Source organism: Delphinapterus leucas, chromosome 14, assembly GCF_059928025.1.
Source record: "Delphinapterus leucas isolate spDelLeu-1000000601 "Yukka" chromosome 14, BTC_Dleu_Yukka2, whole genome shotgun sequence".
Lineage (NCBI taxonomy): Eukaryota > Metazoa > Chordata > Mammalia > Artiodactyla > Monodontidae > Delphinapterus > Delphinapterus leucas.
Window position 1 is genome coordinate 27,244,512 of NC_143142.1, and position 27,772 is coordinate 27,272,283.

The 27,772-nt window shown below is 63.5% G+C and overlaps 3 protein-coding genes and 1 non-coding gene across 7 annotated transcripts; 3 read left to right on the top strand and 1 right to left on the bottom strand.

Annotated features, from left to right (window-relative positions):
• The first annotated feature begins 122 nt into the window (after nt 1–122).
• RANBP1 (RAN binding protein 1) lies at nt 123–6,196 on the top strand. The gene is made up of 6 exons (XM_022551162.2): nt 123–267; nt 1,333–1,469; nt 2,982–3,139; nt 4,473–4,601; nt 5,262–5,327; nt 5,784–6,196. The coding sequence occupies exons 1-6, from the start codon at nt 253–255 to the stop codon at nt 5,897–5,899; spliced, it is 621 nt and encodes a 206-aa protein (XP_022406870.1). The 5' UTR covers nt 123–252; the 3' UTR covers nt 5,900–6,196.
• LOC115804133 (small nucleolar RNA SNORA77) lies at nt 5,368–5,493 on the top strand. The gene has a single exon (XR_004024984.1). It is a non-coding gene; the product is annotated as a small nucleolar RNA SNORA77 (small nucleolar RNA).
• Nucleotides 6,197–8,747: 2,551 nt separating the features above from the next.
• Nucleotides 8,748–23,602, top strand: ZDHHC8 (zDHHC palmitoyltransferase 8). Of its 4 annotated transcripts, none has more exons than XM_022551304.3 (11): nt 8,748–9,300; nt 15,571–15,692; nt 15,860–16,017; nt 16,095–16,267; nt 16,471–16,573; nt 16,996–17,087; nt 17,249–17,390; nt 17,584–17,704; nt 17,778–17,887; nt 19,200–20,200; nt 23,029–23,598. In XM_022551304.3, exons 1-11 carry the CDS (start codon nt 9,197–9,199, stop codon nt 23,252–23,254), a joined length of 2,352 nt encoding a protein of 783 aa, XP_022407012.1. In that variant the 5' UTR covers nt 8,748–9,196; the 3' UTR covers nt 23,255–23,598. The 4 variants fall into 4 exon arrangements, with proteins under 4 accessions (XP_022407012.1, XP_022407014.1, XP_022407013.1 ...); XM_022551306.3 differs by having other exon boundaries at nt 9,030–9,300; nt 15,860–15,933; nt 23,029–23,602; XM_022551305.3 differs by lacking the exon at nt 23,029–23,598 and adding an exon at nt 21,294–22,514 and having other exon boundaries at nt 9,032–9,300.
• A 1,029-nt stretch (nt 23,603–24,631) lies between these two features.
• On the bottom strand, nt 24,632–26,877 carry CCDC188 (coiled-coil domain containing 188). Its single transcript, XM_089894864.1, is given in 9 exon segments — nt 24,632–24,818; nt 24,906–25,068; nt 25,071–25,141; nt 25,331–25,395; nt 25,486–25,545; nt 25,653–25,709; nt 25,797–25,958; nt 26,056–26,163; nt 26,269–26,877. Coding segments are annotated over 9 exon segments (1,410 nt in total). The 5' UTR covers nt 26,806–26,877.
• Nucleotides 26,878–27,772: the final 895 nt, after the last annotated feature.

Sequence of the window (27,772 nt, forward strand, 5' to 3'; positions counted from 1 at the left end):
CGGGAAGCGCGGGGCGGGCTGGACAATGAGAGTGTCCGCCGCCTGAGCCAATAAAGCTGCGCTGGTTTTGAATCGCGGCGCGTTTCCCGCCGCCGGGGTCAGGGGTCGGGGTTCGGGTCGCGGGGCGGAGGGAAGAGAGGGCGGGCGGGAGGTGCCGGCGCCAGACGCGGAGGAAGGAGCTGCGACCAGTCGCCGAGAGGCCGCAGAGCCCGCGACGACCGAGCCAGCCGAGCCGCCGCCGCCGCCGCGCCCATGGCGGCCGCCAAGGTGGGCCGGGCTGGGCGGGCTGGGCCGGGGGCCGGGCGGGCCGGGGCCGCTGCCGGCGGCCACGTGGGAGGCCCGTGCCGCCGCCAACCCCCGCCGGCCAGCGGGCTCAGGCGCGGGGCCGCGTGACCTTGGGGCGGCCGGGCCTCGCTCTCACTCCTGGCCGCCGGGCCGCGGGCAGGCGCAGGCCTCCCGCTCGATCCCCGAGGGCCCCACACCGAGACGGCCCCCGCCCGCCCGCGGCCCGCGCAAAGCCCCATTCATCCGGTGCTGGTCCCTGAGCCGCCACCGGCCTCCGCTCCCGCGCGACCCGGCGGGTGGCCTGTGGCAGCGGGGGCCCGGGGGTGGCCGTGCGGCCCGGTGCGATCCGGCCGAGGAGTCGGCGAAGGCCTGCGTTTCTGGGCAGAGCCCGGGAGCTAAGTCTGGGTGTCTTATCCTCCCGGGCTATGGATTGCCAAGCCACGTGCTCCGTGAGACAACCTAAAACATGATCCTTTGTGCTCTACAGTTAGTTCTTTGTACTGGATTAGAATTCTGTGGCTCTTGTGTGAATTCTTTTGAATTTTAAACGTAATTTTCCCAACCTAGGTATAACTGCCGGCAGAAATGTGAGTCCTGTATAAACGCTAGCAGACCCATCACAACTTTTTCTCCTCTTAAGCAAGAACACAGATTTTTCTCAACCAGCAAAAACTCAAAGGGTTGCTTTGTTTTAGCGGTAGTGTTTCTTTCTAGGCTCTCTTTCCTCCATCATCGTGTCCGTAGTCTGTGCGTGGCAGTACCAGCATCTGCATCTTGCAGATGAGGAGCCTGGGGCAGTTTCTCCCCGGCACTGGGAGCTTCAGGGTTTAGGGAGACCAGTCAGTTTGTGCAGGTGTGGTTGTTGCATCTGGGGGAGGGTGTCGGAGTCCGGTGTCTCACTGCAGATCCCGGAGAAAAGCTTTGGGTTGAAAGGCTTTTTTAATCCCTTGCTTTGTGGTGAGGCCCTTCACTAGTGGGGATGATGGCTGTGGCCACTGGTGAGCTCTGGCGTGGCCAGTAGGGTCATATCTCCACCCTCCTCCACAGGACACTCACGAGGACCACGACACCTCCACCGAGAATGCCGACGAGTCCAACCATGACCCCCAGTTTGAACCAATAGTTTCTCTTCCTGAGCAAGAAATTAAAACGCTGGAAGAAGATGAAGAGGAGCTTTTTAAAATGTAAGTAAGTTGGTGTGTTTTCAGAAGTAGGCATTTTTAGTATAAGATAGTAACTGGTTTTTACGGGTGTCAAGGTCTTGGCTTGACCTTTAACCACACGGAGAGTTTTGTGATGGCTACTCCCACGTGGAAATCAAGGCTGTTGTTAGAATCAACTCATTCCTAGGTCCTGGGTGTCCCTGCTGCCCTGAGGCCAGTCCTGGGGAGGGCATGGGCACTCCCAGGTGTCACGTTACCACTGCTCTGTCCACAAGGGACATCTCCCCAAGACCCCTGTCCTTGCCACCCTTGCCTCTAAGACTCTCTCAGCCCCCTGCCGCTGGTTGAGCATCGGGTCTTTACTATTATCTTTTTTCCTTAAGTGTGGGGGTACTTTGAAGTTTATGAATTTCCAATTCAATACTTTTAGTATACAAAACAATGCTTGGAATTACAAATGAGAGTGGGCAGTGCTATAGTCATTAAAGTTACTCTTTAAAAATCATACGTGATTCTTGGTGCTTTCAACAAGAAGCTACGGTGGCCGTGTCACTTTGAAGCAGTGGTCACAGAAGCCGTGCATCCAGATGTGTGCAACAAAGTGACGGCACCGCGCGGACACGCAGGATCGCAGGAGACGCTAATGTAGCTACAAGTTAGTGGAAATCAGGGGGAAGCAAACTCTCCACCCATTCAGATTCTGTCCAAGATGCCAGGTTATGGTTTGAGTGCTTTGCTGTGGGTCAGGGGAGGGAAGCAGAGGGGATCCCAGCACTGCGACTCCTCCCTCTAAGACAGGGAGGCTGGAGAGACCAGCCCCTCCCCACCACTCCCAAGGGTCTGGGGAAGGAGAAGCTGTCTGCACCCCTTGGGTCTCAGAGGGTGCTGGGCGGCTCCATAAAGATACTGGTTTTCTGGGTCTCTGATCTGCATAGAAATGCTGCTGCACCTCCTGGCATCCTGAGGGGGTTGGGGCCCTCATGATGGGCCTGGGACTTCTTCCTGAGGATGCATCTCCCTTGACAGAGTTGAGTTCGGAGAGCAGAGTCTTCCACAGGAAAGGGACCGGCTGAGCTGGGGTCCTGTGGGGAAGCAAAGGGCAGGGCTGCTCTGGACAGGAAGGCGGGCTGTTGGGCCAGAGCCTGGCGGCCTGAGCAGAGGCCTGCAGCCCTGTCTTCCCAGCAGAGGGAAGGCTCCTCGGCTCCTGCCTACTTTCGTGCTGCCCTTGTGGCGCCGGGGACGCCAGGGAGCCCCCCGTCCCGTGATTGCAGCCTTGCCCAGGACGTGGTGGGCTCTCTGAGAGGTCAGGTCTTTCTGTTGGAATATGTTGCAACTTCTAGGAAATTTTTTTCTTTTTTTATTGTGAAGTAAAAACCTGGAGTTTGTTGAGCCGCCTCACTCTTTTGTTGACGTCTTGACTTGTGGTTCTGGGAGTAAAAAGAAAGGCAAGGGTGTCTCGTGACGCCGCGGGCGCAGGCTCATTCGTCCCCTTCCGTGCTTGCCTAACCCCTCGCTCAATGGCTTTCCTCAAAGGCGGGCCAAGCTGTTCCGGTTCGCTTCAGAGAACGACCTCCCAGAGTGGAAGGAGCGGGGCACCGGGGACGTCAAACTGCTGAAGCACAAGGAGAAGGGGACCATCCGCCTCCTCATGCGCAGGGACAAGACCCTCAAGATCTGCGCCAACCACTACAGTAGGTGGCCCCGGGCACAGTGTGGGGCGTCCAGGGAAAGCCACCTGCAGCTTGGCTGGCGAAGGGGTGACAGTAAGATTCCCCCCGTTTCAGTCCCTTGGTTACTGGGCTGCTCTGGAGCCGCGAGTGTGTGTCTGGAAGCAAAAGTGTCCGGCGGGGCAGGGCCCCTCCTCTGGGCACACAGGTGACCCTGGCAGGAACCAGAGGGAGCAGCCCTGGAGGGTGATGTGGCCAGATGAGCAGGGAGGGGCCTCCTGGCACCACAGTCCCCCTGGCCTTCACGGGCCAGACTCCATGTCCCTGCCCCATGGTCCTCCCACCCTGCCCAGGCCATCAGCTCTGGCCTGGTCCTTGTCTTCCAACCCAATTTGAGGTGTTTCCCTGGGGGTTTTCCCTGACCCCCTGCTTTTCTCAGAGCCAGGCCAGTCACTGGGTTGTTTGCTGTGAGCTGCAGGTGGGTCCCAGGCCTGGTGCCCTGTAGGAATGCGGGATCACTGGGTGTCTGTGGGCTGGGATGACGCTCTCGGTTTAGAATGTGACGTATTCCTGAGGCTGGGCATGTCCTGTATCTCAGGAGGCTTCTGCCAGGGCCGTGGGGTGAGCGTGGCTCTGGGGTGCTCCTGTTTCTTGGGGAGCTCGTCCCCCTTGAGTCTGTGCGAGGTCTAAGGAGATGGACAGCTGTGCTTATTCCCGGCCGTGGCTCAACCTTCTGTGACGTACGAGCAGGTCACGAGGCCCTCAGTGTCCACTTCTGGTGGCCTCGTTCCCTGTGGTGTCCCTGGACAGTGCAAGGCTGAGAGTGGTTGCCCTGGTCTGACCATGGCCTTCCTGAGTGATCACTCCACGTCCTGGCTTCCGCTCCTCTGCCGCTCCCCACTTTCTGTGGGCCAGGTCCCAGATGGAGCGGCCAAGCATGGACACAGCCACGTGGTGGGTGCCCTTCACTGGAAGGGCTGGGCGCACCAGGCCTTGTGGCCCATGTCTGCGCTGGGTCTGGGGGCTGCTCAGACAGGGGCAGGGCCGTGGGGCTGGGCGTGAGCAACTATGGTGGCATTGGAGGCCTTGGCTGAGTTGGGATTGGAAACCCTCGCTGAGGTGTCCTCGTGGTCAGGGAATGGGCCACCCTGTTCCCAGATTTAGGGCGGTCCTGGCTTTAAGTGAACATAGGATGTTTTCAGAGGTTTGGGTAAAATCCAGACCCCACAGGACTTTGTCTGAGCCTGGTTGGCAAACCCCAAACCAGGCCTGTTTTGCCCCAATTCGGGCCTTCAGGGGTCAGGGTGGGTGGGCCAGCTTGATAGCTGCACCATTCTCATGGGGCTTCTCTCTCCAGTCACGCCAATGATGGAGCTGAAGCCGAACGCAGGCAGTGACCGTGCCTGGGTCTGGAATACCCACGCAGACTTCGCTGACGAGTGCCCCAAGCAGGAGTTGCTGGCCATCCGCTTCCTTAACGCCGAGAGTAAGCAGGCCTGGGCCAGCCTGCCGCTGCTTCTTAACGGTGTAGCGGTTTGGTTGCAGACGCCAGTGCTGTTGCTTTCCTGGGAGAGTTGACGGCAGCTGGGAAGCGTGTGGTGGGGACTGTTCCTGCCCTGCCTGATGGGCCCTCGGGGAAGGGATCTCGGTGCCCTCGAGGTCTTGCCCAGACTCTTGAGTCCATGACAGTGTGGTTCCTTTGCTGAGTTCACAGAGGCCTGTGCTGGCAGTCTGCCCAGGGCCGACCTGTTCTCTCACCATGGCCTGAGTGCCAGCAAGGGCAGTGCCCAGGCAGACCTCTCCCCTGCTGGGACATCTTTCCAGCTCGGGTTGTCAAAAGCAGCACCCAGTGGGCCCTGGGGGGTTGGTTGGGTGCTGGGGCTCAGCACCCCAGTAACTGAACATCCAGTGCTGAGTGGACCTCGCCTCTCCTCTGGGAATGGGGCCTGCAGGAGCAGAGAGCAGAGCGCCTGGCAGGAGCAAGACTACCCTGCCCTGCCCAGATGGGTGCCAAGTCAGGCAGGGAGGTGGAGGGTTGGGGCAGCCGGGGACAGGCCTTATGAATCTTGGAGTTTCAGACCCACCAGGACACGTACTCCTCACTGCTCAGGGACCTTAAGGGGGGTATCTTTTCTCACCTCTGCAGATGCACAGAAATTCAAAACGAAGTTTGAAGAATGCAGGAAAGAGATTGAAGAGAGAGAAAAGAAAGGTGCCATGCCCATGGGGTGGCGGGCGCCCGGGGGGGCTCTGCAGACTCACTCTGCACCTGACTGCAGCCCCAGGCGGGTGCTTTTTCTGTCTGCCACAGCAGCATTCCGGGAGGCTGTGACCACTTTGACCTGTTAAGGGCAATGCAGCCACCCCGGTACATGGGTGCTTTCTGAGGGGCAAGCCAGCCACTGGGGCCCCGTGCATGTGCTTTCTGGCCTGGCCTAGCAGCCAAGTCACGACGTCTCCTGGAGTCTCCCAGGGGCTGCAGAGGCTTGGAGAGGTCCTCGTGGTCACCTGCTTACTCAGGGCCCCATGCTGGTCGCCAAGCATCCTGAGCGGGGTCCCAGGCGTGAGCACGTGTTTACCCGGAGGCACACAGGGAAGTGGTCTGTCCGCTGCCACGGGGCTGGGCAGAGCGGTGATTCTTTCTTACTGCGTTCCTGTGTCTTGGCAGGATCTGGCAAAAATGATAGTGCCGAGAAAGTAGCTGAGAAGCTAGAAGCTCTTTCGGTGAAGGAGGGCAAGGAGCCTGAGAACGAGACCAAGGAGGTGGCTGAGGAGGAGCAATGAGTCGGCTCCCGTTGTGTTCTTTCTTCCTGTCTTTTCCCTTTTTCTTTTTTTAAATTTTGCCCTGCACCCTTCTTTTTGGTTTGTTTTTATTCTGTTTTGTTTTTACAAGGGACTTTATATAAAGAACTGACTTCCAACATTCAGGTTGTTTTTTTCTAAGTTTTTGCCCTAATGAAGACGACTTCAGAAAATCCATTACCCAGTCGTGAGAATGTACTGTGCTAACTTTCTTTTCCATAGTGGAAACACTTATTTATAGTCATCAAAATAGCAAATAAACAACACGTTTGAAACTTGCATGGAGGCAGGACCATGTGTGCGTCGGCCCCATCCTGGGACAGTGGGTTCCTGCCCCGTTGGCTGTCACACACGCTCTGCTGTGTGGCCTTTGGGCCGCGGTTCGTCTGAGCTGGTGCTGGTGGGGCAGGTGGCCTGGGGAAGCCAGTGCTGTCCTGGAGACCTAAACAGCCCTGCTTTGCCCCATGGCCAGGAGCAGGGAGGTTTTTTCCTGGCCTTTGGGGGAGAGAGGAAGCCCACCAGGTCCCCTTGGCTGTAGCACAAAGAGACCTAGTGGGTCCCCTGCCTTCGGCTGGGCATCTTTCGTTGGCCCTCAGTCCTGGCAGAGCCACCCGTCCACAGCTCGCACATCTGGCCTGGTGCTGGGTGCAGGCGGGGCTCAGCCCCACAGCCATCCTCGGAGAAGACCTGTCTGCGTGCTCCTGGCCCTCCGTCTGGGTGGAGGCTGGGGACATCTGCAGGAGCTTTCAGTAAGGGAGGACTTCAGAGATGCAAGCGGGTTAGTGCCATTTGGAGTTTGTCCTGTAAGGCAGGTAGGCCTAAGCAGCAGAGAGGTTTTCCAAGCACACGGTCTAATGGCCTGTGTCCCGGGAGACCACCCGGGCTCGGAGGAGCTCCCACAGGGGAGGGGAAGGAGCCTGGCAGGAGCCGACCCTGGAGCATCTATCAGAGGCTTCCATCATGGCCCGGCCCTGGCCTGTCTTCCCTGTGTCCTGTGTCCCATTTAAACCTCACTTCCTTGGCATCTCTGGTGGAGGCACCTCCAAAGGAAGCCAAACTGAAGACCTCACTGGCCTTGGTCACGTGCTGGCATCCCAAGCCCTCGCTTGCCCACCAGGCACCTGTGGTGGTCCTTGCCTCCCAGGGAGGCCCAGGGAGGGACGTGGAAGCTTTTGCACCTCCCCATTTCAGTCGTGATGCTGGTGGAGGTCACGATGCATTGACCGGAAAGGCTGGTGCTGGGCCGTGGTCCTCCAGGGAAGGGTGGTCAGACACCCCTGCCAGCAGAGAAGGGACGTGGAACGTCTCTGCTTTGGGCTGTAATACATGGTGAATCCCACTTGCTGTAAAACGCCAGACTGACTTCCCTCCTCTTGGGTGAGGAGATGTGTCTCCAAGGGGGGAACCCTGAGCGGGGTGGCCCCTCAGGGTGGCTGGGGCACAGCCAGGCTGTGACCAGGCTGCACTGCAAGGTGTGACAGCCAGGACGATCAGGGACACTGGGGGGGCTCCTCTGAGCCCCCAGCCAGTGTATGTCCAGGTGGACTCCCTGAGGCTAGGGTGTGTGATGGGGTGGGGGTGGGGCGCGAAATGGCCACTCTGTTCCAGGTCAGTCCCCTGGCCTGCAGCTCAGGCACTCTCTGCTGTGCTCAGGAGAGGACACCTGAGCCATGGCCTCACTGGGTCCGCCCCACCCGGGACCCCTCTGCCCAGGCAGTCGGCAGGGACCTCTTCAAGGGGGACACGTGCCCTTCCTGCCCACGCCCAGCGACAGGTGCTCACTGCACAGCTCTCACCCCTCACAGACCTGGAGGCCCTCTGGGGGCCTCCGTGTGCGGGCCACAGAAGAGCCGGAGCCAGGGCCAGCCAGGCCCAGGGGGTGGCGGAGGGCTACAGTGTGTCCTCAGGCCCTGAGGCCACCAGAGGCTGAGGCAGCCCCGGCAGAGCAAGGAGGTGTCTGCTCTCCGCTCACCTCTGGGCCCTGGGCCTCCTGGGGTGGGTGGGCTCCCCGATGGGCGGAGGCTGTAACTGGGGTGGTGGGAGGAAGCCCATTACCACCTCTGCTGTCCAGCAGCTGCATTAATGCCTCTGTTCTGGCCCCCAAGCCCAGGTTCCTTTCTAACAGCTCACGGCCCTGCCTGCTGGGCTAGGACCTTAAGGCGAGGTGGGGTCTTCCAGTCTGAGGAGTCCCAGGGCCTGTGCAGTGTGGCCCAAGGAGGTGGCCCGAGGAGGTGGCCGCTGGCCTGCGCGGGGGTTCTGGCTGTAGAGAAGCAGATGGCCAGGGCCAGGGAGGGCGAGGGCCCCACATGGATTCTGACGTGGGGAGGGGGCAGATGGGTCTTGGTTTCAGAACAGAGGACCCAGGGACCGGTCCTCACTGTGGAGGTTGTGGTCTGCCCACGCGCGGCCCAGCGCTGCGAGGCTGCTGGTCCACCTTAAGCGACAGCAGTGGCGGTGCTGGCGGGGTGGGATTTCCTGCAGGAGGTGGGCCCGCCCGCGGGCCTATCCCAGGCACGGGCAGGGTGCCCGGCCCTTCCTGAGGGGCACTCCTTTCGGTCCTGGGAGGCCTGCAGCCTGGGCTGAGATGCAGAGGGACCAGCAGACCTGCCCTCCTTACCCTGCCCGCTGGCCCTGTGGCTCAAGGGCTGTGAGGTGGGCAGGGGATAAACAACCAAGGTGCCCCTGCAGTGTCACAATCCCCCACCCTCATGAATGCTGCGGGTGGGGTGGGGCAGGCAGGGTGTTGCTCCAGATGGGAGGGGCCTGGCCCTCCAGGAAGAGCTCCGAGGTGTTTAGGGAAAGATCTGTGCAAACAGGGACCCGGAAGGGACCTACATGCTCCAGCGCCGCGGCCTCTGGGCTGGGGACAGGAGGCCTGGCGGTCACCGTGTGTACCCCGGTGGGCGAGACCTCAGGTGTGCGGCGGCCGCATGCCTTCTGAGGGTCACAGGCTCCCAGCCTGGAGTTGGAGGAGAGGCCCCGCTGCGGGAAGGTCCGCCGCCGGCTCTGCCCCGAGCTCAGAGGGAGGAGGAGGAGGAGGAGGGAGGTTGCAGGCCAGGCAGGTGGGAGGGGCCGGCTGTCGCGAGGGGGCCCCGCCCGGCCCCACGGCCCCTCACCGCTGGTCCACCTTAAGGGGCGCGCTGACATCAGCACGCTGTCTCCGCCGCCGCCCGGGAGGTGGGATTTCCTCTGCTGCCACCGCTGCTGCCTGGGTCCTGCCCGTCCAGCCGGCCCCGCCCGCCCGGCTCCGGGGAGGGATGCGGCGGCGCGGTGCCCAGGATGCCCCGCAGCCCCGGGACGCGCCTCAAACCCGCCAAGTACATCCCGGTGGCCACGGCGGCCGCACTGCTGGTCGGCTCCAGCACCCTGTTCTTCGTGTTCACGTGAGTCGGCCGCGGCGCTGGGGCCAGAAGGGGCAGGGCTGCGCACAGCGGTGGACGCGGCCTGGTGAGACCAGGTCCGGGGTTGGGCTGGCGGGCCGGGCTGGGTGGGGGCACCAGGGCCGTGGGCAATGTGAGACCCCACTCTGGGCCAAGGATGATGCCACGAGCGTGCCCTTCCTGGGGTGTCAGGGACAGGTGAGACCTGGGTGTGAGGACACTGGTGTCCGATGGCCACCCTGTGAGCATACCGGGCAGGCCCTGGGTGCGAGGCGCCGTCCCGGGCAAGGGAGTGCGTGCGGGGGCTACCCAGGGTGTGGCTGCAGCCCTGCCCTCCCCACGAGGGGAGGGGGGCCGCCCAGAGCCACCAGCCCTCCTTGCTAGGAGCCAAGGACGACTCTCGAGTGCCCTCCCAGCCGTCCGGCCCCAGGCCAGAGCCAAGTTCCCGCGTAGGTGTGGCCTGGCCCGGCTGCCACGTGCCTGCCCCATGGCCACCGCCGACGCTGGCCTGGCAGTGCCCTCTGCCTTCTCTTGACCTCCTTCTCAGGAAGGTCCAGTGGTCACAGCTGGAGGGCCCAGGTCAGGCCACACCCAGGGACACTGGCCTCAGTGGGCACTGGGACCCTTGAGGCAGAGGGCAGGTAGGTCCCGGGCCCATGCAGACCAGGGCAGGCGCTGACCACAGTTCCCTCTGCATTGTTGTGCCACCCCCCTCCCCAGGGCTCCTCAGGCACAGGGAAGGGTTGGGGACCCCAGGCTTCAGCCATGCAGGTCTGCGACCACCTCCTGCCACAAGTCCCAGGCTGGGACACAGCCAGGTCACCAGAGTAACAACCACTCTAGCCTTCCTGGGGACCTGAGGCTTGGGGTGGCCGCAGCCAGTGGGGCATCTGTTCCAAGGCGGGGGTGGGCAGAAGCCAGCCGGGTACCCTTTCACCTTAGCCGGGGCGAGGGCAGCAGCACAAGGATGGAAGGCTGCATTGGGCACCTTGGAGGTAGGCGAGCCCCGACCTGGAGGCTGGGCTGGGTGGGCACCACAGGCTGCCAACAGCGTGTTTAAAAAAGGCCTGTGTGGACAGGCTTATTTCTGGCTTTGGCGAGCAGACTTGTTCTTGTCACTCAGATGCTGCTGGCTATGAGGCTGTGGGCAGCGGGTGCGGGCCGAAGTGGGATGCGTCCCGCTGAGGCTTCTGGAGGGTGGGGCCTGGGCAGGGGTCTTGCGGGAGTCTGGGCCCTGCTTCCCTGCAGCCTGGCCTCCACGTGCTGGTTCTGGTTTCTCACTCCCCAAATGCAATTCAGCATTTGTCCTGACTTTAAAAGGAATATGTGTTCTCTCATGAGAACTTGTGAAACGCTGGGAAAAAGTTCAACAAGCAACTGAGATCAACCCCACCCCAGGGAGCTCACCCACCTCCTCTCCCCTTAGGTGCACACAGGCCCCCTGAAGGGTGCTTGTCCTGAGCCTTCCCTTGATCTCAGAGGGTCCTTACTGTCCTGTGAACTCGACCTGCCCCAGGGGCTGGGCATGGAGGCTGCCTACCCTCCCTCTGCTCTCACTGCTGGGGTTCTGGGTTCTGGGTTCAGTGATCCAGCGCTGAGAGGTTCGGGGTTGCCTCAGGGCAGCACAGGTGTGCCCTGCATCCTGCCCTGAGTGACTCACTCTGCCTGAGAGACCATGCGGAAGATGGAGGTGCAGGGGTGCTAGCCGGCGTCCAGGTGCAGCAATCATCTTGCCAAGGGACCCTCACTCGCCCCCTGGAACAGGGATCCCTGCACCCCACAGCCACATTCCTTGGCTGAATGGCCATTGAGGACCCTGGCTGGCGCCCAGCCCAGTTCTGCTGGCGTTGTAGTTCCTGAGGGGGTCTGCTGGGTAGCCCAGGCCCAATGACACCACCCACAGTGGGCTGATTCCGGGTAAGCAGGGGGCCAAGCAGTCCCCTTCTTGGGACAGGCCTCTCGTCACCCCGGTACCCACACCTCTGCCCTGTTTCTGATCCCAGGCCCACTGCAGACTCAGACACCTGCTCCTGGGCCCTTCCTACCCTGCCCTCGGGGCCCCACAGGATTCTGTCTGCTCTGCTCCTTGGACTTCACTGGAAGCTGAGTGGTCCCCGGCCCCCGCTCTATACTCAGTAAATATGAGTTGCCCCTTTGAGACAGGTCCACGTAGGCAGCAGCTCCGGGTGTCACTCAGGGTGGGGAGCCCAGGCCTAGAGGACCAAAGACCCCTCCCTTGGGCCAGCTCTCTGAGGGGCTCGGCCAGCAGGACATTCAGACATGTCACCAGGAAAGGCTGGGGTGTGGGGAGGAGGCCCAGAGCTGGGGGTGTCCCCCCACGAGGATGGGTAGCATGCCTCAGGGTAGGTTCCTGGTGGCCCTCCTCCTCCAGGAAGCCTTCCTGGGTTCTTGGTACAGTTCTGTCCCCCTGGACCCCAGAAGGCTCAGTGTCAGGCCGGGTCAGGTGCTGGGAGGTGTCCGAGAGTGCTGAGGCCAGGTCTCTGCCCCTTCCCCTTCCTCCTCCTGGAGCCACCTTACGGAACGACAGGGACCCTGTGAACATCAGAGGACCAGGGCTGCTTGGGGGGATACCCATGCCTGGGGCCCACACTGGGCTGTCTTGTCTCTGTCTGGGGCCAGTGGGCTGACTTCTGGGATGTCATGGCAGGTCCCCAGGATGGGCCTGAGCCCTCCCTATGCTTAGAGGCCCAGTCAGCCACAAGGCCCAGCCTAGGACAGTGAGAGTTCCAGTCCAAGACCAAGCCAGCCTGCGGCGGGCCTAGGTGGATGGAGCCGCTGGCAGGGACCATATGGGGAGGGGGACACTTGGTGTTAGCCCCCTGCCAGGACTTGCTGTGTGTACCCCTGGTCCCCTGAGCTTCAGTTTCCCCATCCGCTTGGGTGTCTGTAGGGTGGGTGCATGTGGCCAGAGGCCCTGCCTGGCTGGACCAGGCAGAGTAGCCGCAGACCCTCTGGTTCTGGGTGTCCCGTGTGTGAGCTTCATTAGTCAATGTTAATGAAGAACCTGATTTAAGTGAAAACGTCTGAGTTAAAATTTTCCATTCTGCACTTAGCCGAGGCGGCATGCTACGCTGCAGAGCCCCATTCTGCTGGGCGGTGTCTCCCGCCGGCCCAGGTGGGGCCGTGGTGGGGGCTCAGGAGGGGGGCCGGCCCGGGGGAGGGGCCTGCAGTGTGTCTGCCACCAGTGGGCAGTGTACAACCCCTGCCTGGCAGGGCGAGCCTGGAGCACACCATTCCCTGGGAGGGGAGTGGGGTGTCATCCCTGAGGGCAGAGAGGTGCTCCTGGAGCCTGGCACAGACTCAGGTGGCCGGAGCAGGGCTGCCTGCCAGGCCTCGCCCACGGAGCTCGTGTGTCCTCACACATCCTCACACTTACCCAGCCCACAGGGAGCTGAGAGATGTCCAGAGAGGGCTGGGGTGTGTGGGTCAGTGGAGGAGGGGCAAGTCTGCATCTGTGTTTGTGTGTGAATGAGGGTACAAATGTGCCATTGTGTGCACGAGTGTGCATATCCATACACACGTCAGCACACACGTGCCTTTTGTGTTGATCACATGTGCGTGTGTGTATGCATGCTTGTGCAGTATCCACACATGTACGCCTGGAGCATTGTGTGTGTCTGCATGTGTGCTACACACGTGTGCATGCATGGGTCCCTGCATATTCATGTGGATGTGCGTGTGTTCTTTTGTCTTCTCCCCTACTTAGCCGTTCCTGGGCCCTGGCAGCATTGGCTAGTGAGCCAGTCCTTGTTGGGCATGACCCAGGCCTCAGCCCCTCTTATGGCACAGCCTGGGGGTAGAGGCCCCTGGGGCGAGGATGGGGGGACAGAATGCGTGCCAGTGCCTGATCCTGGGTCTGAGTGAAGCCTGGGGGGCTGGAGGTGGTGAGTGGAGGGTGCAGTGGCTCAGGTCCCAGTCAGAGAACCCGTGCCCTCCCAGACTTGCCCAGCACCGGCTAAAGCCCCACCCTGCCCTCCCCGGTATGTGCTGCCCACGCATGCAGTGGGTGTGTAGTGTCCACCCTGGGTAGAGGCCGTCTAGAGCCTCATTGCAAGCGTTACTCCATCACCTTGCAGCTGCTGCTCTCCCCAGCCCCAACCGTGTCACTCAGGGTCATCAAGGCCCAGGGAGGACAAAACAATGTGGGCCTCCGGGGCGGGGGTTCAGTCCCTGCCTTGGGTGACAAGCCCTCAGATACCCTTGATTGTAAAATGGGGATGACAGAAGCGCCGCCCCCCAGCCTGAAGGGTGGGATGCATGGTTCACTGAGCAGGCCGGTGGGCAGTGGGCTCTCAACATCCGCCGGTAAAACTTGGAGGGCAATGATGAAGGGCCGCGCTCGGCCCCCGTCCCACGTCCTCCCGCCTTCAGCGCCCGCCTGCCTGCTGCACTTCGTGTCTGCATGTCTGTCCGTTCTCGGCCGGTTCCTTCCTCTCGAGAGCAGGCTGGCTCCCCAATGTGCGACAGTGCAGGTGCCTGAGAGCCACGTTTTCCTTTTGCACAGACTACATGGTCAGCCCTCCCAGCAGGCGCATGGGGAGCTGGCTCGCAGCACCAGGGTGGGTCCGCGGTGCCCACCTCTCCCAGGTTCTGGCTGTGCCTGGCTCTCTCTCACCTGTCTTAACCGGCATCTGGGCTCCTAGCCCCCTCCCACCCATTTGGGCAGACCATGCATCAGGGACCCACCGTCATCCTGCCAAATGACATTGGATCTGAGGTCACAAACATACATTGAGCGCTGTCTGCACGCCAGGCTCCAGCGTGCAGGGGTGGGGAGTATGGAAGGTATCTGCTCTGGGCCGCCTGGGCAGGGGTGGTGGAGGAAGGCCTCCTGGCAGAGGACCCCGTGTCCTCAGACTATGCATCACTTCCACGGCGGGTTCTGGAGAAGAGGTAGGGGCAACTCATGGCTCCCAGCCTGCCGAGTGTGCTGCCTGCCGTGGGAGCGGAATCTTTAAATAGCCTCTTGCTTTCCACTAAAAATAGAGAAGTTCCGCTACCATGGAGGTGGTTGCTGGGGTGGCAGGGCTGGCTCCTGGCCAAGGCAGGCGTGGGCACCAGTGTGGCCGGCGTATGCCATGGGGGCGGGCAGGGCCACGGGCACGACTCACTCTGCAGGTGGCCACAATGCCCTGTCCACATGGTCAAGTCTGGTGTAGGGGATCCCCACCGGCCCCCCAGCTACACAGAGGGCCTGAGTGCGGGGAGGGAAGCAGACCCACTGGGTGCCCCCTGCTTATCACAGCAGCCATGGGAGAGATGGTGAGCCTGAAGCCAGAGGGGCTTCGTAGTAGCCTAGTGGGCAGAAACCCACCACAGAGTTGGGGCAGGGGGTCACAGGCCATGTGCCTGAGGACTGGCGAGTCTCCAGTGAGGGGGCGCTCTGGTCAGGTCCTGCGAGGCCTGAGGAAGATGCTCTCTGTGCCAGAGTGTCCACCAGGGAGGCGTGTGAGACCTTTGCAGGGAGCCATCAGTCTGAGAAGGCTTCATGGAAGAGGGGGCAGCCTTGGAGCCAAGTGGCGAGGGGTGATGAGAGATGGCGGAGAGGTGGGAGGCGCCATGCTTTTAGAGTCTCCAAGTATTCTGCACTGCCCTATGGAGAGTAAGGTGACAAACTAAAAAGAAGAGGCAGCCTGGGTGGGGATGCACCCGGGTCCCAGGCCCTGAGACTGCACCCCTCAGGGAAAAGCAGGGAAGAACCCTCCACGCATTTACCGACCGAGGATTGGGGCTCCCCACACCACACCCCAGAATCTCCCTGGCAACAGGACCCTGCCAAGCTGGGGACAGGTCTGGGTGAGGCCCAGGACTGGCCTGAGCTGCCCGGCAGGTCACTGGCCTCTACCCGTCAGAGCACATGGGCAGAGCCAGCTCCTTTCCCATCCTGGGCTCCCACCTCCTGTCTGTACCTCCCCATCGAGGGCAGGGGACCCGGAACGATTCCCAGCTGGGGCAGGAGGACGCGGCTTGGCTGTGGCCTATGGGCCTCTCTGAGCCTCAGTCTGCTCAACTGGGGGTTGAGCTCCTAACAGGTGCTCAGGGGTGTCTGGGTCAGGGCTGGCACACACGGAGCCTGTGCACAGCCCCTGAGGGTTGAGCAGAGAAGCAGTGGGCCCGTGGCAACAGTGGTCTCCCTGACTGCCATGCTGAGCGCTGCACGCGTGTGGCCAAGCCTAATTCCTCTGCCCCGCGTCACCTCCCCACACACCTGCCACACCCCCAGACCCAGCTCTGCACTGCTGTCCAACACAGGTGCCCATGGTTGACACGAGCTGTGTCCCCAGCCGTTCCTGTCTACAATGGCATCCTCTTCCTCTTTGTGCTGGCCAACTTCAGCATGGCCACCTTCATGGACCCTGGCGTCTTCCCCCGAGGTAGGGCCCTGTGCTGGGGCAGCTCATCTGGCTGACTTTTGCTAGAGTGTGAGTGACTGACAAAAGAGAGCCTGGCTGGGGGCGGTGTGGGGGGTGGGTCGGAAGGGCTGGCTGGAGAGGGGCTCTCCTGCCAGGGAAGTCACTTTCATGCTGCCCCCGGCCCACAGCGGATGAGGACGAGGATAAGGAGGATGACTTCCGGGCCCCGCTGTACAAGAACGTGGATGTGCGGGGCATCCAGGTCCGTATGAAATGGTGCGCCACCTGCCACTTCTACCGCCCGCCGCGCTGCTCCCACTGCAGCGTCTGCGACAACTGCGTGGAGGTGACCGCCTGCCCCGCCCCCAGCCCACGCCCTCCTCCCCTGCCCGCCGTGTGCCCTGACGCGCTGTTCCTGCCCAGGACTTCGACCACCACTGCCCCTGGGTCAACAACTGCATTGGGCGCCGCAACTACCGCTACTTCTTCCTGTTCCTGCTGTCGCTCAGTGCGCACATGGTGGGCGTCGTAGCCTTCGGCCTGGTCTACGTGCTGAACCACGCCGAGGGGCTGGGCGCCGCGCACACCACCATCACGTATCCTTGGCCTGACCACAAAGGCGGTGTGGACCGGGGACGCTTCTCACAGGGGAAGTCGAGGCTTGGAGGGGTGGGTCGGCAGCCCAGAAGTCCCCAGGGAGTGGGTCTCCTTCCCTGAGTGGGTGGTGGGGAGGGGCGGGTAGTCTGTCCACAGGTGCCTGCTCCATCCTCACCCACGGCCGTTGGCCTTAACGGGCCAGCATGGCCGTCATGTGTGTGGCCGGCCTCTTCTTCATCCCTGTCATCGGCCTCACTGGCTTCCACGTGGTGCTGGTCACTCGGGGCCGCACCACCAATGAGCAGGTGCAGACCCTGGGTGGGGCCATGCAGTGATGGGGTTGGGCATGGGAGGGTCCCCGATGGGCTGAGCGAGGAGCCAGGGCTGCACAGGGACTGGGGTGGGGTGGGGCAGGGCAGGGCCGGGGCCCTCGGCTGATGGGTAGGGGAAGCTCTGGCCCTGGAGACCCCAGGTGGGGTTTGGCATGTGGGGTCTCACCTGCCCTGTCCCCCTCCTTGCCCCCATCTGTGGGCACTGCAGCCACCAGTGAATCAGAGCCCAGAAATTCCACAGCAGGGGCAGACCCTGGTGACCTGGGTTGGGGGCACCCCTGGGCTAACCCTGCCTAACTCACCTCTGTGGAACCCCTGCTGTCCCTGCCTGTCCCCCTGCCCTCCTTGGCCAGACCCTGGCTGGCCAGGCTGGCTGAGGGGTCCCATGTCCACAGGTGACGGGGAAGTTCCGTGGGGGTGTGAACCCCTTCACCCGCGGCTGCTATGGGAACGTGGAGCACGTGCTGTGCAGCCCCCTGGCGCCCCGGTGAGGCCCGGCGGGTGTCCAGTGGGCCTCCTCGGGGTTTGGGGTGGGCAGCCATGGGCCCTCAGCCTGATCCACTTCTGCTTTTGGCAGGTGGGGTCCTGCCCTTGGCATGCATTCAGGCCAGGTTGCCCTGGCCACTGACCCCTCTGGCCCTGGTGCAGGTATGTGGTGGAGCCGCCCCGGCTGCCGCTCGCTGCTCGCCTGAAGCCGCCCTTCCTTCGGCCGGAGCTCCTGGAGCGAGCCGCACCACTCAAGGTCAAGCTTAGTGACAACGGGCTGAAGGCTGGCCTGGGCCACAGCAAGGTGGGGGCCCAGGGGTGGGGTAAGGGATGGGGTGAGGTGGGAAGTGGTCAGGTTGGAGGGGCCTAAAAGTAGAAGGGGGAAGGACTGGGTGGAATGGGGGAGGGGTCTAGGTCCCAGGCCTCAGGATGGAGTCCCCAGTTAAGCCCTGCCCGTGGCCTGTACCCTACACACCACTGACTGCGCCCCCTCCCAGTCCAAGGGCAGCCTGGACCGGCTGGATGAGAAGCCGCTGGACCTGGGGCCGCCGCTGCCCCCCAAGGCGGAGGCTGGCACATTTGGCAGCGACCTGCAGACCCCACGCCCCGGCAGTGCTGGTGAGGCGGGGGCGGCCAAACGGAGGGAGGGGCACAGACTGATCCCAGTCTGACAGTGGTCCATCTTCCCCAGAGAGCGCCCTGTCGGCGCAGAGGACCAGCCCCCCGACACCCGCCATGTACAAGTTCCGGCCCGCCTTTTCCACGGGTAGCAAGGCGCCCTTCTGTGGGCCGGGCGAGCAGGTGAGGAGGCCTGGCCCTGCCCAGAGGTCCCGAGGTCCCCACCCGCAGGCTCCACCCAAGAGGCCCCGCCCGGGAAGCTCCAGAGCCCCGCCCCCAGACTTCGCCACACCCTGGAGGCCACTTCCCAAGGAATCCTATCAGAGGCCACGCCCCAGGTCTCACCCCTGAAAGACCCGCCTGGGTCGCAGAGGGTGTGGGCATCCCAGCTGGGGCTGGTAGAGGGGAGCAGGGCCAGGTGTCCTGGGAGGGGCTGGCGCAGGCAGCCCTAGACACCCGGCCCTTGGCCAGTGTTGCCTGCTGGCTCTAGGCGCTGCCCCCGGGGGCACTGTGTGCCAGGATGCCTGGAATTCCACAATTAGTCATTCTGTAAGGTCCTCAGGGCCCTCGGGAAGGCTTCAGAGGAATTTGAGATTGTTTGAGGAAGCACATTTATTCTCTGCGTTCACGTGGAGCAGCGGACGGCCTGAGCAGACACCCAGACCCCTGAGGTTCCCAGGCTGCCTGCCTCCTTCGTGCCACCAGAGGGCAGGCCCATGGCTGAGCCAGCACACTTGGACCAGCCCCTCTCTCCCAGGGAACTCCCTCCAGGACTGATATCCTTCCTGACCCTGCCTCTGGGGCCTGCTGGTCAGGGCAGTGAGTCTGGGCCTCCCTGGCCAGTGTCCGGTGGCCCTTCTTGGAATGAGGGGGCTTAGGTGGGTTGCCTCCTTCCTGGGATTGTCCTGGATCCCATGAAGGGTCCGGCTGGTTGGCCAAGTGCCCTGAGGCCACATTTGTCCCCACCCATGCGCCTTCTGGGTTTTGAGGTTCTGCAGGCTCTTGTCCCAGTCCAAGTCTGTGTGCCTGGAATCACGGAGAATCAAAAAGGCCCCTCTCTGTCACTGTGGCTACCCCCTGGGTTGCTGGGCTCTGAGGGCACTGCCCTGCTGTCTGCTTTGCACTACCCGCCCAGACCCTCAGCTGTGGGCTGCCTGGGAGAGGCCCTGGGTCACTGTGTGGTTATTAAGTCTCTTTGAGGTCCTGATCCCAAGGCTGCCCCAAGGCCCCTTCCTCTCCCTGGGGAGTTGGGCTGGAGCAGATGCACAGCCTTCCCTGGAGAGATACTGGGGCCCCCCACTCTGCTCCACCCTGTCCCCACTTCCCTCTGTGGGGCGCAGGGGATAGAGAGCTTCTGGGAACAGCTCGTCGGTTGCACCTGCCGCCATCCCTGATGCCACCGGGATTGCAACTTCCTAGTGGGCACAGAGCACCTGGTGAGCGGGCAGGGCACGGTGGGTGGGCCAAGATGGATGTGCGCCATCTCCCCCTGCAGGTCACAGGCACTGACTCCCTGACGCTGGGGGAGGACAGCATCCACAGCCTGGACTTTGCATCCGAGCCCAGCCTGGACGTCCCTGACTACCCGCCCAGTGGCCTGCATGCGGCCTACCCGCCATCCCCACCACTCAGTGCTGCTGACACCTTCTCAGGCGCCTTGCGCTCCCTGAGCCTCAAAGCCGCCAGCCGGCGGGGCGGGGACCACGTGGCCCTGCAGCCCCTGCGCTCTGAGGGTGGGCCCCCCACACCCCACCGTGGCCTCTTTGCCCCCCACGCACTGCCCAACCGCAATGGCAGCCTGTCCTACGACAGCCTGCTGAACCCTGGCTCTCCTGGGGGCCACACGTGCCCGGCCCACCCCTCAGCTGGCACAGCTAGCTACCGCTCGCCCTACCTGCACGCGGGGGCAGCGGGCGACCCACCACGGCCCCCGCCCCGCAGCTTCAGCCCCGTGCTGGGCCTGCGGCCTCGGGAGCCCTCGCCTGTGCGCTACGACAACCTGTCCAGGACCATCATGGCCTCCATCCAGGAGCGCAAGGACAGGGAGGAGCGTGAGCGGCTGCTGCGCTCTCAGGCTGACTCGCTCTTTGGCGACTCGGGCGTCTACGACGCACCCAGCTCCTATAGCCTGCAGCAGGCCAGCGTGCTGTCCGAGGGCCCCCGTGGCCCCGCGCTGCGCTGCAGCTCCAGGGACGACCTGGTGGCCGGGCCCGGCTTCGGGGGCGCCCGCAACCCCGCACTGCAGGCGTCGCTGTCCTCGCTGTCCAGCGCCGTGAGCCGAGCGCCGCGGACCTCCTCTTCCTCCCTGCAGGCAGACCTGGCCAACAGTGGCGCCCCGGGGGCCCGGCCTGCCAGCGGCTCGCACAGGTCGCCCGTGCGCCAGGTCCCTCCGTCCCCACCTAGCACTCCCCGCTCGCCCTCCTACGTGGGCCCCAAAGCCGTCGCCTTCATCCAAGCGGAGCTCCCAGAACCGCCGCCCTCGCTGTCTGTGCAGAGGTGGGTGCTCAGGGTGCGGTCAGCTGCCGGGCACAGGGCAGGTGGCTGGCTGCCTGCAGGGCCTCTTGGCCAAGCACATGGGGGCTGCCCAGGAGGCCTGAGGCTACCTAGGGGGGTGGGCCTCACCCACCTTGGAGGATCCTGGCGGCCAGTGTGAGGGTAGCTTGGCTCCAAGGGCGCCTTGGCATGTCCTGGGACCAGGGGCAGGAGAATTTGCATCTTGAGCCCAACACCCACACTCTCCCCTGGCTGGCACAGACCCAGCATGTGGGGGACCCTAGGGTTCTTCCTCTAGAGAGGGTGCCACTGTCCATGTCCAGAAGGCCAGGTCTGGGTGACCCTCCTCCCACAGCAAAACATGCCACTCTGGGCACCACGGTCCTGGCCCTCGGGGGGCACACAGCCCCAGGAAGCAAGAGCTTCCCTGCTCAGAGATGGGCAAACTGAGTCTCAGAAGGACAGGCTGGTCCCAGGCCCAAGTACAAGAGCTGAGCACCTGCTGGGCACGTTTGCTCACCAGGGCTTCACCTGGCTGCCGTGAGCACAGGCTCAGTTGACGAGGAGGTTCCTGTTGTGCGTGTGACAGGCCCAGAGGGGGCAGCTGTGAGGCAGCCCAGGGAGGGAGGGGCTCCTGCCCGCATGAATGCTGGGCAGCGAGGTCCATGCTACTGGTCAGTGCTGGGCAGACTGGAGGGCAGAAGGGCAGCCCCTCGTTTCCCTTGGAGGGAGCAGGGAAGAGGCCACATCGTCACTGCTGGGCTTCCCAGCTCAGGGCACCAGGACAGGGCAGGGTCTGGGGACTCGCCTGGCCAGCATCCACCTGGCCTCCCTGTGTTCTGTGGTCTGTGCCGAGAGGCCTGGGAGGGGATGGCAGCCATTCTGACATCTGTCTGTCCTGTGACAGCACGGCCCTCCCCTGGCAGGTTCTGCTCCCCCACCCACTTCCGTGTGGGACCGTCCAGGGTCAGAGGCAGGGGCTGCCCAGTGCTCCGTCTGTGTCTGTGTCCTCTGTCCTCTTGCCTCCGCTGGCCCCTGTCCTGCCATGGTCCCGTGTTCACCGTGTGTGTGCGTGTGTGTGCTTGTTTTGATGCAGGGACCACCCTCAGCTGAAGACCCCCCCAAGTAAGCTTAATGGGCAGTCCCCGGGCCTGGCCCGCTTGGGGCCTGCCACCGGCCCCCCAGGGCCCTCCGCCAGCCCCGCCCGGCACACGCTCGTTAAGAAGGTGTCCGGCGTGGGTGGGACCACATACGAGATCTCGGTGTGAGGACTGACTGCCACCCGTCGCCATGGTGCCATGGGAGCCAGGACCCCCCCCCACAGCGGCTGCCCCCCCTCCCAACTTCTCTACCCCGGGAGAGGAGGCCCAGGCTTGGTGTGGACGCATCCGCGGGAGGAGAACTACGCCTCCACGGGCCTATCCCTCGTCCTCAGCCCGTGCATCCACTCATCTGCTCACCAGGGCACGGCTGGGCCAAGGGCCATGAGGCTGCAGGATCTGCGTGTTGGTGGCCCTGCTCCCGCGAGCTGGGGCAGCAAGGGGGCGTGGACTGCACAGGTTGTCACCAGGCCAGTCCCTACCCACTTCCCTTACACATGGGTCACTGTGGCCCACAGATGGACAGAGAGGCCTGGGCCCCTGGCCGTCCTCCCAGACCGAGGGCCCCACCGCCCAGCTGCTCCTAACCATTGCCTTTCAGGGACCCGCTGGAAGCTTGTAGCTTGGCAAGGCCCACTCTTCTGCAGGGAGTCCAGGCCCGGCCCACAGGCACCCAGCTTCGGGACTGCTCTGGGTTCTGACGGACAGGTGCACAAATGGACAGACGGACGGACAGCCAGCTGTGGGTGGGGTCCTGGCTCCGTGTGTCTCGTCTCGCCCAGCTGGTGGGCGCGTCCCCGTGTCTGTGCGCTGAGCTGCCATGCCACGTCCCATGTGTTCACGCTCGGGCCCCCGCTGCCCCCACTGCCCGGAAACTCGCTTTAATTGAAGCCTTAATCTTTGCTTTATGCTCTTGTGGGAGGTGACGGGGGCAGGGGGAGTGGGCACAGGAGGCCGGATGCCGCCACAGGGGGCCCACGCGACCCCGAGTCCCCTCCCTGCAAACTGGAGACCCCCACCCGAGGCATGCAAAGTCCAGGCCCTGCTGGAGCCTGGGCACCCACGTGGAAAGCACATCGGGGAGGGGTCGGAGTTTTGTCTGGCGCCAGGGACCCGAGAGTAAGCACACGGCAGCGTCCGCTTGCGTTGTGTCTGTTTTATGTTTTTATATCTACATCTATATATCTATAATTTTATTAAAAAAAGAAAAAGAGTCATTTCGATCCTTTCCTTGAGCAAGGCCAGGGGCTCCGGGCGGGGGCAGAGGGGGTCAGGCTCCGGGAGAGGTGGTGCCAGATAGTCTGGGCGTGGACGTTCTGCGTGGGCGTTTCCGTGGACTTAAGCCAAGTTGGAGGCCTGGGGGTGGGGGCTGGCCGGTGGTTCTCTGGCTGACCAGCGTGAGGTTTCCCTGGGTCTGCGTCATCCCTGGCAGTAACAGGACGTTTGGAGAGAAGCTGGGACTGCAGCTGCCCCAGGGGCCCCGGGATCCCAGGAGCAGGGAGTGCCCGCCCGTCCTGCAGCTGCGCGGACTGGAACTCATCTCCCGTCCCCCCTGCAAGTGTCCGGGGTGGGGGCGTCGGGAATCCACAGCTTTTCAGGGGCTGGGGGACCGGGGCAGGGGCTGGCCATGCGTGGGAGGCCAGTGGGTCCTCAGACCCTGAACCGGGCAGCTCTGCCCCTTGCTGACCTCCGCCTTTCTGCTTCTCTCTCACGGGACGCTGCAACCCACAGGGGGCGGATCGGTACCTGCAGCCGTGGATGGGGGCGGCGTGGCCAGCCCAGGGTGCCCCCCGGCCTGCACCTGTGCCACCTCGGCCTCCCGGTGGACCGCCCGTCACTGCGGGTCCCCTGGAGCCCGGCCACTGGGGCGCCCCCCCGAGGGGCCGTGTGCCGTCTACACTTGGCCGCCTCCAGCCTCTTCCCCAGCCTCTCAGGGCCCGAGCGGGACACCAAGTAGGAGACTCCGGGGCCCAAGAGACCAGGCTGCCGCGGACCCTAGAGTGTGGGCTGGGCGTCCCCTCTCCACCAGCTGCACCTTGACTGACCCCGAGCCCACCAGGGCCCGTGACCCTGTGCCCTCCCAGCTCAGGAAGTCCCCACCTGCTGCAGAGGGTTTGAAACCCTAGGTGGGGGCCCTGGAGCTGCTGGGACCAGCACAGCCTTCCCGGGTGTCACCATCACCTGATCCCCCTGCCTGACCAAGCACTTTACATGCCACTTCCTCCCAGGGAGCCCCGGCCTCTGTGGGTTGGGCTGGGTGGGGGTCTCAGGTCGCCCCTGCAGGTCGCTACACTCCCCCCTCCCTGCACCCAGCACATGAACAGATGCCTTAAGCTCCTGGAGCTGCCAGCTGGAGGAGACCCCAGCCCACCGGCCCTGCCCGGTGGTCTTCACTCCTTCACTCTGAGATGTTGCACCTGGCGAGCTCAGAGGGCCCTGCCACCCCCAGCCTTGCAGCCCCCAGCCGGCTGGGCCTGGACGCTCCCAGGGGCAGGGCTGGGCCCTGGCCGTCCCCTCTGCCTGGGCAGCGGCTCTGTTTCTCCCACTTGGGGGTGAGCAGCCACAAAGCTATTCTCTATTGTTCTAAAAGGTATTGCCCCGCCCCAGTTTAATGCACTAAATAAAATTTTTGGTGTTTACCTCCATGGCTCTGTCCACCAGCGTGGTCCCCCTGTCCTCCAAGCCTCTGGGAAGTGCCAGGAGGCTGGACTGGACAGGGACCCTGGGGTGGGGAGGGAACAGGAGCCGGGGGACGGGTGGTGGCTGGGCTGGTTTGGGAAGGGGGGTGGTCAGCCAGACAGGGACGTGGCTTATGTGAAGGGACAGCAGAGCCGCAGGCTTATGTGAAGGGTCCCTGATCTCCGAGGTCCGCCAGTCCCAGGGATGAGGCCTGAGGGCCTCACTTTCAGTGGAGCCCCTTCTGCACACCCTCTGCTCAGAGCCCTTCTGGTGGCCAGGGCGGTCTGGGGGCGTCCTGTGGAGAGGCTGCCCTGGCAGTGGATGGGGCTTGGGGGACGAGGCAGGGGCGCCACTGCAAGTGGGACCCTAGGGATGAGGCAGGGACCCTCACTGCAAGATCCGCCTCAGAAGGCGGCAAAGCCTCCTGTGCCCCGCCCCCATTTCCATGGAAACAAGTGCACAGGCCTTGTGTCACTACTATATGTGCAGTCGCAGGCCCAGCCCTCAGGACAGACCCCACCTCCACCCTCCTCCAAGGCTCTGGGCTGGGACGGTGCGTGGCAGTGCCATGGGTGGGGGCTGGCACGGCCGCTGGGCACCCTGGGCCACACCAGCCGCCTTGCTTCCTCCTCGCTGGGGCTGCTGGGCCTCTGGCCTAGAAGGGCAGGAAGTCGTCCACCTCAAGGCGCAAGAACGGGCCCAGCAGGGTCCGGAGCTTCCAGACGGTGGCGCGGCTCAGCAGGGGTGGCACCAGCCCCTCGAAGGGCGCGGGGTCCACCATGTACACGTAGGCGGCGGTGCAGGCTAGGAGGGCGCCCAGCAGCAACCTCAGGGCCAGCAGCCTGTGGACGGCTGTGGTCAGGGGGCGGGGGCGCCCAGGGGACAGTCCCTGGGGACTGGGCTCTGCCCCAGCTCGGACGGCCACCTACCAAAGCTGGCCTTTGAGGCCCTCGGAACATCCCAGCTGCGGCCGCGCCTTCTGCGGGAGAGGGGCTGAGTCAGAGCGAGCTCCTGCTCTCCCCCAGGACAAGGATGATTCTGGTCACAGGGATCCTCTCCAGCTCCCTAAGCGGGGCCTCCAGGGAGAGGGTGGGGTGGGGGACTTACCCCTATGCACGCCATCTGCTGCTCCTTCCTGACCTGGCTGCGGCACTGGGCCCGTTCCCTAGCGGGGGGGGGGGGGGGACAGTGCACAGTCAGCGCCACATGTACCCCCCACCTCAGCCTGGCGCCACCTGGTCTGGTGCAGGGGAATTGGGGAGGGGTCAGGGATTGGTCCACCCCATCCTGACCTGGACACCTACCCCTATCCCGGCTCAGCCAGGCCCCACTGGCTCCCAACCCTGCACATCACCCCAGAATCTCCAGCTGGATGTCCTTCATCTGGTTCAGCACCCCCCGGATGTCCTTCTTGAGGTTCTGGGGGGCAGAGAGGGTAAAGCTGGTCCCCCAACCCCACTGCCCCCACCCAGCCCCCTCATCCTCTGGGTGTTGCCTTTAGGAACCTACCAGGAGCCCGGTGGCCTGGTTGTTCAGGGCCATGTGTACTTCGGCCACGCCGTCCCACACCTGGTGAAGGGTGGAGGCTGGGTCACGCCCCAAGGAGCAGGACCCATGCAGGATGCACGTCACAGGTGGCTGCCCCAGCGCCCCCTCCCACCCTTGCAGGTGGGCACCTCGGTGATGGCCATCTTCTTCCTCTCAAAGGACAGTCGGATCTGCTGCAGCTCGTTCTGGGGGAAGGCACAGTGTGGGCAGAGGGAGGGCTGGCGGGTGGTCAGCTCCTTCCTCCCCGCACGCCCCCGGCCTCCAGGGCCCACCTGGGACTGCTGCACGAAGGACTCTTTCCCCCGGCACAGCTCCTGCTGCAGCAGCTGCGGAGGGGCCCTGTCCTTCAGGGGCCGGGCGCTGGCCTGCGCAAGGGGCTGCAGAGGATCCACCGGCTCAGCCCCAAGGCCATCAGCAGCATCCGTGGTCAAGGACTGCTTAGGAGTGGGGTGGGGGTAGCGCATGGAGTGACAGGGAGCTCCCCAGAGCCTCCCATTGTCCTACTGGGGCTGCACCCCGCCACGCACTCACCCAGGTCAGGGCCGTGCAGCTCAAGTGCTCCGGGCACAAGGGCAGGAACTGCTGCCCCGGCCCCAGGAGGGCCCCCAGCTGCTCCCGCAGGTCCTGGTTCTGCCTTTTCTGGGGGTGGGGGCAGAGAGATGGGAACAGCCACTTCGCAGGCAGGAGGTCTAAGCGGGCGGTGGTGGAGGGCTTGGGGCCTGGGAGGGCTGGGAGCGCACTCACCAGATTCTGGTTCTCCTGCTCCAGCTGGAGAAAGGACTGCTCTGCAGGCCCCAGGAGCACGCTCTGGAGCTGGGAGGGGGCTGCCCTGGGCGAGGCCGGGGTCCCTGCCCCCGGGGTCAGGGGCGGGCAAGGGCAGGGTCTGGGCCCTGAGCTGGGCCCCGCCCCCTGCATGGGTGTCCCCTGCTCTCGGCCTGAGTGCAGGGGCCAGCCCCACCCCAGCCCCGTCTCTACTTGTCCTTGTCTCACCCCCGCCGGGTGGTCTCGTGGCCTCTGTCGCTGCATCTCTCCCTCTTCAGCTGTGATAAAGTTCCCAGGTACCTCGTCACCGACCCTGGGCCCCCCACCCCCTGTCCCTGGGGCTGGGAAAGGCCTGGCCGACTCCACTGAGTGGGTGGAGCTGAGAGGCACCATGCAGGGCCACCTTACAAACCCCTGGCAGGGTGGGTCCAGGCATCCTCCATGGCTGCTCAAAGCTGGGGGTTGGGGGCACTGGGGGTGGGAGTGGCCACGGGGTCCCAGGGTTTTCGGCCCCTCCATACCTCCCTGTGACCCCTTCCTGACCCCAGGTCTAGGCTTTGGCCTGGCCTGAGCTGCCACCCTCTTACAGATGGCCCTGTGAGCCATCTGCCCCTTGGGACTAGATCATGAGACACCTCACAAGTCTGAGGGCCCTCTGGGTGTCATGGCTCACAGGTGCCTCAGGGGCACCTGTCACAAAGGCCTGGGCATGGCCAGGGAGGTCATAATGGGCTGGGGTGGTGGTCAGAGCAGGGCTGGCAGGGCCCCTCCCACCATGTCCCTGTTCCTCAAGTAACCTCAGGGGGTCACCCCCTCTGCATCGTCCCCACCACACCCACCTCAGCTATTTTCTTAAAATGTACAGCAGATCATGCAGACATGTGGTTAGAACAAAGTCAAACAACAGGAAGTGTCCAGTGTGACCCTGTCCCCAGCCTGTGATCCCCGTGGCTGAGACCTTTCTGGAGGTGGCCACACGTCTCATGGTCTCTCTTCACACAGAAGAGATCATCCTACAGCCTGGCCTTTTCACCTAACGTATCTCCAAGTTTTTTTAAAAAAATCATTTATTGAACATTCGATGGTCCTGCAAGGACTATTATTATCCTCTCCCTGTAGGCGGGGGACTGAGGTGTGAAGACACTTGCCCGAGGCCATGGCCTATTCAGTGATGGAACCAGAGTCCAGCCTGCTCTTCACCACTTTAGGGGTCTTTTCAGTGACAGCAGAGCGTGCCTCCCATGCGGAAACAGATCCAGCCCCCGCCCCACAATGGTTTCTCCTCCCTTCCTACAACATCGTGTGGTGCTATCTGTCCCACTGCACCCCCACTGCTCCTGGAGCCCCTGCCTCACATCCTCCTCTTTCTCAGTTCCCTCCCTTGTTCTGTGGAAGCACATCCTCAAGCAGCGTCCTCAGAAAGGTGGGTCGGTGGAAACCCGAGTGCCTGTGTGGTGGAAACAGCCGCAAATCCCTCCTGTCCCCG